Here is a 12,083-nt window from a genome sequence, read left to right as displayed (position 1 = left end):
GCACCCTCTTTAAGAGATAAGGTAGTTAAAAGTGCTATATATGAGGAAAAAAGGGGTAGTTCCAGAAATATTGGGTTCCATCGCTGTGGGAATTGCATGCCTTGTAGAGCAACCTATAATAACAATAAAAACAGTAGAAAATTGACCGAATTTGAGCAAAATGAAAAAAGTTATAAAATAAAACAATTTATGACTTGTGACTCAAAAAATGTCATTTATGCTATAAAATGTACATGTGGTCTCCTATATATAGGGAAGACTTCAAGACCCCTAAAAAAACGTATTTCTGAGCACATTTATAATATAAAAAAGGGCCTTTTAACCCATCCATTGTCAAGCCATTTTAAAGAGAAACATGGGTGTGATGAACAAAAGATTCTATCCTTTTGGGCATTAGAACAAATTACCCCAAATTGGAGATCTAGGAATCTAGAGAATCGTTTATCTAAAGCAGAAATGAAGTGGGTATTCAATCTGGAAACGTTATTCCCAAAAGGATTGAATGCCGACTTCGAATTGAAATGCTTTTTGGAAGAGTAATCAAAATCTGTGCTTGAGATTGTAAATTATGGGCTTAACTGCAATATAGTAAAATTAAAGTATTCTAAATATCCCGGTTATATATACATGTGGTTGATATAATTTTTATTTTCCCTGTAAGTTTAGAAAGATGTGTACTGCTGAAAATCTAAGAGGAAATACGGGGGCCGGCGCTGACGGACACGTGGAACGCATGGTGCGTTCCACGGACAAATACGGAAGTGACGAAGCGAGAACCTCTTCCGGAAAGCCGCGTCACGCGGCATGTGTTCCACGGCCGTCTGCGGCGGATTAACAAAAATCAGTGAGCCCTATAAATAGGGTTCTGTACAAGGGACAGATAACGGAAGCCTGAAGAAGGGAAACCGAAACGCGTTGCTGACGGCGGGGACTATCTGTTTGGGACTCAGACGGACCTACCTTTTGGAGAAAAGAACTGGACTTCCAAATGGAGTAACCGGGACTCGCAGAGGACTTCCAGCTTTTTCCTATCTCCTGCACTGTGTGTTTTAACATCTGGTAGGCGTTCTGACTCATCAGTGATTCCCCCTTTTAAATGTAATTTTTTATTGTCTGTCTTTTAAAATGGATATTAAAAAACAGTATTATGCTATGTGAGTATCCTCTCTTTTACAAGCTCACTGGGAGGATTTTAATAAAAGAATTTGATTTTAAGAATCTCCTGTGTTCCGATCTCGCTTGGTGAAATATCCATACGCATATACCTCATTGATTGGAGGGGTATATAGAGGTAATTAGACTACAATAAGGTGACCCACATGGGCATAACGGATTTATTATCATCTATCCACTATCCTAAATAACCCTTCAGATTCATCCCTGCTGGGTGAATTAACCACACGCATATACCTCATTAATCTGAGGGGTGCATAGAGGTAATTACAACACCATAAGGGGATTCCCTCCACTTTCTACTCACTCCTTGGGAAAACTGTATGGTCTTTTTTCTGCTGGGTGATTTTAATCCACTCGTATATACCTCATTGGTTTGAGGGACTGATAGAGGTAATTATATTTCCATAAGGTGACCAACCTGGGTGTTCGGGATCTATCACCTTTTGGGAAATAGCCTCGTTTCATCTTTTTGTTATAAGAAGTGGAAGTGTTTCAAATATACTACACCATGATATATTTATCTTTTTCTTTTTGAGGAACAAATTGAACAGAAAGGAGCGCCATTTCGCATTTGACACATTTGTATCTTTGGAAATCTGTATTTGAAAGAACGGTGGTATCTTTTTTGTCATTTGTAGGCTGTCACCATATTTCTGTTCATTTAGAGCGCTAGGAATTGTCACTCCATTTTTTTTTGACTAAATTTAGCACAGCTACGATCATTCACACTGACATGCGGGGGGACGCCCAGCGCAGCTTCAGCGTGCTGGCCTGGAGCTACTCATTGCTCCCCGGCCTGCAGCGGCTGCGTGTGACGTCACGCAGCCACCGCGGGCCGCCCCCCCAACGGTCCGGCCACACCTGCGTTGGCCGGACCGCTTCCCCTAAACGGCGGCTTAATGCCGCCGTCTAGCCCCCTCCCGCCCAGCGACCGCCTCTGTCTCAGAGGCGATCGCTAGGCAACGACGGCTGCCATGCGCCGGCGCACTGCAACGCCGGCGCATACGCAGTTCCGACCCGATCGCTGCGCTGCGACACACTGCAGCAAGCATTCGGGTCGTAATGACCCCCTGTATCGCTGGGACAAAGTGTCACCAAAACCTGAATAACCGCCTATATCCGCTCCGCAGTTTACATATATAATTGCTGCGGCAGTGAGCTGTCCTTGTGCCCAGTGGGCACGGCTCCGGGTGCTATAATTTATGCCGCCCCCTGCCATGTTGTGCCTAATTCAAGGATTTAGATGCTGCGAATGTCAAGGATTCCGGTGAATACTAAACTGCGATTGGATTAGAAGATCTCTGCAGTGTCATTTTCCTGCCGGAGTTCAGTGCACTTACAGACATTCTCCGGCGGGTGGCTGGTGAGCCTGATGTGACGGGTCTCCGGTGGAAGCGCTGGATGGAGGGGGGGGGGGGGGGGGGGACAATATTCATCTGTCTGCGATGGGTAAAAGTGCTCTCCAATCACAGGGAACACTAATCTCCTTTCCTGCGTCTTCAGGAGACGAGATTACGGAACCTGATGCGGAATTCTATAGGAGACAAAGAACAACCGGCCGCACTCGTGTTGTGATTGTAAGAACAAGTTGTGATGCGGCATCGAGAGCTGCGCAACTCAGGCCCGCCATGTTGGGCAGTCTGGGGCAAAGAGGGACACTTAGGGAGGGGTGTATCAAACCTTGGAAAGAGATAAAAGAAGTTGCCTATAGTAACCGATCAGCCCTTGTCATTTTATAGAATGTTCTAGATAAATGATATGTAGAAGCTGCTTGGTTGCTGCGGGCAACGTCTTTGCGCTTTAGAAGGTTTCATACAGAAACAACCCTCCCTTCCCTGCAGCCTAACCCTCCCCGGTGGTACCTAACCCCCTAACACCTCCTCCCTCTGTGGCCTAATCCTAACAGTCCCCGGCACACTTACAATCGGAATGGCGGCTGTCTGGATTCTGGTTCCGGTCGTCTGGCCGCGTGTTGGGATTCTGGTGACGGGATTTTGACTTCCAACACCCTGAACGTATCCCGCACCAGTACCTAACTGAGCAAAGCAGTAAATAGTATCACAAGAAGTTGCTTCTAACTAATGTAACACTTTTTAACACCTAAACCTCCCACAAGTGTGATGCCTTGGGGATGGTGGCTTGTGCTGACCTGGGGAAGTCCTGTGAATCTTAGTGTTAGGGACCTAGCAGATGAGTTCACCTGGTCGTGGTTGGTGGGCCCATAGTTTTGGCCAAAATTAAGCTAAGCACCTCACATTTACTCTCTATTATATTGCAGAGTTTATTATAATTATTCTGATTAGCAGTGTTTAGTATTTAGAGTGTGCGTCTGCATTTTCCCTTTTTTTTCTGTGTGGGACTACAAGTCCTCAGCATGGTAGCGCCTCTCATTACATTTAGAATTAGGGTGTGCAGTCCAAGGCCCCCTCAGCCCATGTATCACAAGACGTTCTCTAGCTGACCCAGCACCCTCCCCAGCGTCCATCCCTAAATGTGCAGTTTTGCGTTTGAGCACAATCCCTCAGCTACTTGTGTGAACATAAATCTAATTGATAATAACTCATGGTATAAGCTCTGTAAGGAGCAATCCTGCGGACTCTTGGACTCCTCCATCGTCCCCCTGCTTTGTCACTTGGTGCCCGTTCATCCGCGCAGAACGTGTCATTTATAAAGTGTCACTCTCTTAATAGCCTCGCTCCGCCGCGCTCTGCAGACGCGCGCTGTGGGCACTCTCCGGGGCATGCCACCAGTGACGGACAATGGACCCGTTATTGGCCTGTGTAAACACTGCGCCTGGGCCCTGCTATAAATACATTTAGCCTGATTTTCCATGTGAGGTAATGTGATCACAGAGAACAGAGGAACCTGGTAATTTATGATGTCCCTGCGAATATGCAGCGAGGAAATGATGATCTTAGCGCGCTGTACGAGGTGACAAATTTCCCAGGTAATGAATTCCTATCAGCAGCACTTTCTGTGACTCCCTTACACTCTGCGCTCGGCTGATAAAACAGATGTATCGCTGAACACGCGGGGGATAGAGGACAATAAACCCTCTGTGTGCTGGAGAAGACTGCAGAGCCGTCAGCTGTACAGGGACTTTGCGGATATTGGGGCACATTTACCAGAGGGGTGACGAGGAGGGGTCTCTACTTTCCTGGAAGCTGGGGAGAACTTACAGTGTGTGAGTCTCTCTGACACGCTGGCAGAGGAGGGTAGTACGGCCGGGTCTCTGATGAAGACACATACGTAATGTAATGCTATCATAAACTGCATACCGTACTAATGCCCAGATTTACCAAGCCTGGGGGAGTGATAAATTACATGGTGATAAAGTACCAGCTAATCAGCTCCTACCTGTCATGCTACAGGCTGTGTTTGACAGTCGGCAAATCCACGGTGCGGTTTTGCATGGTTAAAGTCACTCCCCCACCACCTCCCCCCCCTACATTCTGAATGTATACCCTGAGACACAAGCCTCGGCGATACTGGCCTGGAGCAGAAAGGGTTAACGCAGAGTTTCGCCCGGCCAGTCCCTGGAGATAGCGCGGGCTGGCTCACACTCCTGCTGGGTAAAGTAAGTGCCCACTCACCCTATATAGGAAAAGTTCATATAAAAGTAACAATTAGGTTATAAGCTACTAGGAAGTGCTGTGTACTACGCAGGATCGTCAGTGTCATAGGAAGGCGCGTGTTCCTAACAGAGGAATAAACAGAATTCTGCTAAATATCTGGTCAGCATAAAACTTCCTATCATTATTCATGCAATGTAAAAACGCTGTGCAAGAGCCATCCGTGTACTGCGTATTATTCTGCCGGCCTCCTGTGCTGGGGAATTGTACTCAGTATGAAGATACAGTACAGTCTACTTTATACTGTGCAGATATAGTATAATATATATACTAGTATAACAGAGACGGCATGTGCCAGGTCATCCCAGTGTCTGAGCCACGCAGTGTCCCGCCTCCTCTCTGGTGAAGGCCACACCCCCTCCATCCCAACACACCTCCTCCTCTTCCCTTCATCTCCCCCCCTACACTCACATACTTACCCCAGCAGCCGGTCCTTCTCTCCATCCATAGTCTGTTCCTTTGCCCTCGCAGTGGGAGTCGTTGGGATGCTTTCCCGGACTTCCGTTGCACCAGCATTGAGGAGCTGGGACAGACCTTCTGAAACTATTATATTATATAGCTATGTAGAGCTGATGAAAATGATGTCACCCACTGCGCAGGTAATGTCACTTCAAGAGCATCCCAATATAGCACACGTACAGTCTCCAGACACTCCTGTTATTCCCATACCTCCTCATCACATACCACATCATGATGCAAACACAGACACTCCTAATAACAACACCACAACATTATCCACAGCCAACAATGAGTAGCGGTATAGGAAAAAGGAAAAAGACGTAGAGGGACGCACAAGCCGCACACAGAAGAGGAGAAAAGATGAGGACATCCCAAATACAGAGTACTATAGTAAAGATCAAAAGAAAAAAGGTAATGTTAAGGGAAATCTATATAATATAATCAAGCGTTGCTAAAAAAAAAAAAAAAGAAGGGGAATTCAGTTGTTTTGGGCCTGCGGAGCAATTAAATTTTTTTGGGGGGCACCCTTTAATTATTGCACTTGTCACACCCAAAAGCACAAGGTTTAGCCGCGTAAGTCCTGGTTACGGCGCCCAAACCAATGAGGGTTCACACGTTTCTGCTCGCCAAGCAGAAGTGTGCACACCAGCTGCATTCCCTCCAGAACGAAGCAACAATTGAATTGCTCGAGCGCCCAATAGTAACAGCTGCCAGGAAAACAATTGAATTGCCCCCCATGGTGTAAAAGGGGGAGAAAGAGGGGAAGAAGAAAAAAAGAGGGGAGGGGGTGAAGAGAAACAGTAGGATAGAGAGAAAGGACAGGCAGCGCCGGGGAAAATATCTAGTATTCTATAACTCTGTATATATCGGTGACTCTCCCCACCCCCCACATAATAACTTTTCCAGATGAGCGCTTGGGAGACGGGATATAAATCCTGGTTAATTGGATGTGTGTGTGTTTCCCAGAAAATAGTTATTCTGTTCCCTTTAATCCATTTTCACCAAATGGCTAATACATATTTACATATGTAAATTTCCATCTTGCACATGTTGGTATTCCTGACAGTGAATGTAAATGTACTCTGCAGCTGAGTCTGGTAATGACAAAAATTACAGATTCTCAATAGGTCCCAGGTGACTTTGCTTATGTCTGTTGATATTTATAAGAATTCTGCCTCATTTGCAGGGCATGCTGAATGCTTAAATCCTAATTAGAGCCGCAAAGATCAATTGATCAATTTTTATTTAATGTAAATAGTTTTTACTTAATTACAATTTTATTCCACAATTTGATTTAAACCGTGTCATTATTTTGCCTTTTGATGATAAAATGACTTAATATATTTTTTTTTTTTTACTGGCTCACAGTAGAAAATGACTTTAAAATGCGGCTTCTTTGCCGCAACAAAGGCTGGGTACACACTATGCCGACAGAACCACCGACAGAGCGGCCGATTTGGTACAGTTGGAGCCCTTCTCATCTATACCTTTAATAGGACTAAGTGAGGTAGGACAGTCGGACTATGGGGGTCATTCCGAGTTGATCGCTCGCTAGCAACTTTTTGCAGCGCTGCGATCAGTTAGTCGCCCCCTGGGGAGTGTATTTTCGCTTTGCAAGCGTGCGAACGCTTGTGCAGCCGACGGCACAAAAAAGTTTTTGCAGTTTCTGAGTAGCTCTGGACTTACTCATCCGCTGCGATCCCTTCAGTCTTTTTGGTCCCGGAATTGACGTCAGACACCCGCCCAGCAAACGCTTGGACACGCCTGCGTTTTTGCAAACACTCCCAGAAAACGGTCACTTGACACCCACAAACGCCCTCTTTCTGTCAATCACCTTGCGATCGGCTGTGCGAATGGATTCTTCGTTAAATCCATCGCCCAGCACCGATCCTCTTTGTACCCATACGACGCGCCTGCGCATTACGTTGCATACGCATGCGCAGTTTTGCCGAGTTTTGATCTCATCGCAGAGCTGCAAAAAGTTGTTAGCGAGCGATCAACTCGGAATGACCCCCTTAATCCCCTGCTGTATTGTTCTCTCTGTATTGTATTGCAGAGGAGAACAATAGATGAAAGTCTTATGCTAATAAACCTTGGTGCACCTAGGTGCAGCAGAGAAGTCTAGATGAGACATTACATCTAGGTGGCCTGCCCAGGTGTGATGTCATTGTTGTCAGTTCCTGTGGCCGGCTTTGGGATGGTGGCCGTATACACAGCCTGTGTATGATGTCGGTCACATACATTGGGTGTGTACGCCCGATATATCGTTCAAGTGTGTACCCACTAAAAGTAACAAGCAAACAGTAACTATGGCCCCCTACCAAGTTCTATTATAATTATCAGGAGGAGGGGAGGCTGGGGGGAGAGCCCAGACTAGGGACAGCCATTGCAAGACAGTCGTCCATTAGAGGCATTGACTGTGCCCTCATGGCATGTGAAAGCGTGGAACCATCCCAATGGTATAACCACCGCTGGTTAGTTGGCACTGCTGCTCTGGCTTAGCTCCGGACACTCCTTCCCGGCGGAATGGGCATCACAAGTCATTGGGCATGGGCATGCATTGAATTGTGAACATTGAGGGTTACCAAGGGCCATCCCTAGCCCAGACCTCTGTCTCCAAACTCAAAGGGATTCTCTAATATTTGTGATCAATTCTCAAACATCACATAGACTGCAGCTTGGAAGCTAAATTCTAGCAGGAGAACAGGTTCGACCTTCAGTGGTTACGTTGCGTACTAATTGTAACCATTTTCCACGAGAATTTTAAATTGCGGAGTCTGAAACATTTGGGCTTGAAGAGGCCGCATTTTGCACTTTCTCTGAACAGCTCTGTGTGACCTGAGACCTCTAATATCCGAGTCATTCTATGAACCTCAAATCCAAATCCAGCTGGTCCCAAAATCATGATAAGGTCAGGAACAAGTTTGAATCCATCAAATAGTCAAACGTGATTGAATTTCCAATAATTTTTATTATATGAGCATCTCTACTCACAAGTAGATAGGTCATAAAAGAGCCACATTAATCCAAAATAAGTGTACCCAATATATAGAGGTATTGTGTAACTTTTGAATACATAGCAAGCAGTGCCGAACTTGACAATGAATGTAATCCTGTTACCTAGGAGAATACAAGCTAATGAGCTCCTACACGGCAAATTGGTTTTCTACATTGAGACGCTTTTCTTCAATTGGCTTATATGTGATCATCATCCATAACTCCCACTAAGTGCATTGTCGTATCATTCTGGCAACCTTTAATGTGACGAGGAACTTGGCTGTGAATGGTAAACTGCTTCTCCCTCGTTAACAATCAAAAGATGAAACAATGGTACGTATGCCTATCATGTCATGTGACTGAGACTGTGTCACATGATCACTGGGGCAGGGAAGACTCTGCAAACATGGTGGGGGCTAGTAACACTGCTTCAATCAAACTCAGTGTATATGGGGGTTCCCAAGTCTATCGTTGTGTACTGTACCTGCCCTGAAGCAGGAGCGAGCGGTATTCCCCTGCCATTGCTGTGTTTCTGCGCTCACTTGCTGGTGTGCATGGGCCACAATTGCGATACCGTGCACTTACTGACCTTCGCCTATGTGAGTCTCTGCTTCTGGTGCAAATACACACTATGGGGGTCATTCCAACCCGTTCGTACACTGCAGTTTGTCGCAGAGGTGCAAACGGGTCGGGACTGCGCATGCACGGCGGACGCATTGCGTAAGTGCGTTGTTGCCCGGCAACAGCTGTCACGGGGCAGCACCTCCGCCAGTGGAAAAAGTGATCGCAGCAGCGGCGATTGCAAGAAGACTGACAGGCGGGAGGCGTTCCGGGGCGTCAACTGACCGTTTTCGGGGAGTGGTGAGGCGAACGCAGGCGTGTCCAGGCGTTTGGAGGATGGTGGATGTCTGACGTCAATTCTGGGACCTTCGTCGCTGGATCCGTCGCACAGGGTAAGTAAGTCTGACCCTGGTCTTGTTTTGCAGGAAACTTTTTTAGCCTAGCAGGGCTGCACAAGCGATCGCACCCCTGCTATGCTAAAATACACTCCCCCATAGGCGGCGTCTAGTTGAACGCACGAGCAGCAAAAAGTTACTACGTGCGATCAACTTGGAATGAGGGCCTATATACGCTACGCAGACTGCGGTGCAACTCACTCTGCAACAGCCCCTTCATATGCAGTCTATATATAATAAGCATATATAGTTCCCTTACCAGCCAGCAGGGAATTACCACTGACAATGTGCCCAATTCAGACCTGGACGCGCCGCTGTGCTCAACCTTACACATTGCGGCCGCATCATCACCGAAATGATTGACAATCGCAGGCATTGGAGGGGGGGTATACAGCGTTGCGAGGGTGGCAGCAGGAAAACAGGGACCGTTTTCAGGGCGGCTGCGTGACATCACACGCAGCCGCTCTGGGAAAAAAAAAGTCGGCTGTGCTGCCAGGGAACAAGACTGCAATCGAATTGCGGACGCATCGGGAGTCAGCCACCTGTGTCCATCTCTGAATGCGCCCCAATGTGTACCGCAGAGAACACAGGGCAATGCTTGAGAGGGACCCCCATCCTCAGAGCCTCTATTTATGTGCACCAAATACAGCTGCGCACTGTCTGCAGTCATTGCTCCTATTTCTCCCTGGGTAGAGTCGGCGGTTCTGCGTCTTGCTGTTATGTAAAATCTGTTTTTTACTTTATTTTTAGAGGTAAGCTAGAGATACACAGCGATTGTGCGATTGTGCTGTGTGTACCCCGCAGACTTACCTAACACACATGGGCAGTAGCTGTGCCCGTGGGTAACGTCTACAGCAGTGTGGCACATATAATGGACACCCTAATTAAAGTTAGCGCAGATACCGGGGATCGGAGATGATCACGACTTATCAGGGTGATGGATGTGCGACGTCATCATTAGTCACAATTAATGGAGAATCAAACAACAGCTTTAGGGGGTCATTCCGAGTTGATCGTAGCTGTGCTAAATTTAGCACAGCTACGATCTTCCCAGACATGTGGGGGGACGCCCAGCATGTCAGTCCGGCTCCCCCCCCCCCCCGCAGAAGTGCAAAGGCATCACACAGCGGCGATGCCTTTGCACTTTACGAGTAGCTCCTGACCAGCGCAGCTTTAGCGTGCTGGCCGGGAGCTACTCATCACTCCCTGGACCGCAGCGGCTGCATGTGACGTCACGTAGCCGCTACGGCCCACCCCCCGTTTGGTCCGGCCATGCCTGCGTTGGCCAGACCAAGCCCACGAAACGGCGGACAAATGCCGCCATTCCGCCCCCTCCCACCTAGCTATCGCCACTGCCTGTCAATCAGGCAGAGGCGATCGCATCCCTGCTTACGTCCTTTGGCCGTCTGGCATGTGCCAGCATATGCGCAGCAGGAATCCATTCGCTCTGCTGCGTAAAAACGCAGCGAGCGAACGGATCAGAATGCCCCCCTTAGGGCCTAATTCAGCAAATTGGAAAACAACGACTCATTTCTCTAGCATGTGGCGGGCCGCCCACCACAGGGTATGCCAGGTCCAAACACCCTCCCCACGGGCTGAAATGGAAGCGCATTACTAAACAGCGATGCGCTTGTATCTTACGAGTAGCCCTCTGCAGCCTAGCTGCGAAGACAATGGCCGGGCTGCCATATTTTGGGTCGCAGCGGCTGCGTGTGACGTCACACAGCCACCGGCAGCCCGCCCCACAAACGGTACGGACACGCCTCTGTTGTCAGGACTGCACCCCCCCAATGCCACAACATCGCGATGACCCCCCCACCAGGACTTAGATTGCGATCACACGTGTAAACGCAATCTAATTCCTTGCGTATGTGCAGAAGTGCTAAAATCACTGAATATCGATTTCTGCACTTCTGCTAACCAAGCAGAACATCCCGTCCGCCACCAACATCCCGTCCGCCGGTCAGTCGTCCCGAACCCGTTTTATTTATATAAATAAGACACACATTTTGAGCACGCCACAAGGGACCGTTTGGCGCGACTGAAGGCACAATGTATTAGGACACGTTTGTACAGTTCACTTTATAAACCTAAAAGTTCTAAACCAAGAGGAATTCAACTCTAGTCCTCAAGTTCCACCAACAGGTCATGATTTCAGGATTTCTGCCTGAGGAAACAGGCGGGAAAGTTACTAGCCCAGCAAAATACATAAATTCACCTCTGCATGATTAAAGAGATCCTGAAAACATGGCTTGTTAGTGGTACTTGATGATCACATTGGAGAAGCCGTGTTCCAGAGGTTGAATGAGCTAACTAATAGTCATTGGTTTGTTCCATTAACTGAGACTGAGAATCCAAATCTCCAATACGTGCACTGGTTTTAATTAGTGGACACCATACAGTAATTATTTCCTCGTTAGGCGCCAATATGCAGTCGGAACACAGAAGGCCCCCACCCACACGTTGGGAGAGAGCGATAAATACATGTATTATTATTTTATTGCACATTGATGTCTTACTGTTAATAGATATTGGTGTCTGCTGCTGGGTAGATTGATTACTGAATTGTATATTTGATTTTTATTTGATTTTTACGGAACACATAAATAACTATTTCTTTCTTTTCTTTACAGGGGTGAAATTTGAATTTGCATTACCACAACCCAAAAAGGTATGTCTGGTATCCAATCCATGCACTCCAGCTACAAGTGTTCTGTTTAATAATAGGCTCATGTTCCAAAAACATCCAATATCCATTGTAATTAATTTGAGCCTAAAGAATGGATTTGTCAGTCGTTGTGCCACTAATTTGTATTGCTGCTTTTCCTGGGTACATAAACTGTTGTTTTCAATCTTAAAAATA

The 12,083-nt window shown here is 47.1% G+C and overlaps 1 protein-coding gene across 1 annotated transcript in view; it reads left to right on the top strand.

Annotated features, from left to right (window-relative positions):
* The window catches only part of CHST8 (carbohydrate sulfotransferase 8), a 475,169-nt gene that overhangs the window by 445,120 nt on the left and 17,966 nt on the right, over window positions 1–12,083 (top strand). The window contains exon 3 of the mRNA XM_063945979.1: window positions 11,854–11,891. Within this exon, the coding sequence (XP_063802049.1) occupies window positions 11,854–11,891 (38 nt within the window). The remainder of the gene's footprint in view (window positions 1–11,853; window positions 11,892–12,083) is intronic.

The sequence above is a fragment of the Pseudophryne corroboree genome, chromosome 11, assembly GCF_028390025.1.
Source record: "Pseudophryne corroboree isolate aPseCor3 chromosome 11, aPseCor3.hap2, whole genome shotgun sequence".
In the NCBI taxonomy this organism is placed as follows: domain Eukaryota; kingdom Metazoa; phylum Chordata; class Amphibia; order Anura; family Myobatrachidae; genus Pseudophryne; species Pseudophryne corroboree.
The sequence above is the reverse complement of the archived record's forward strand: the minus strand, read 5'-3'. Positions and strand labels throughout refer to the sequence as shown.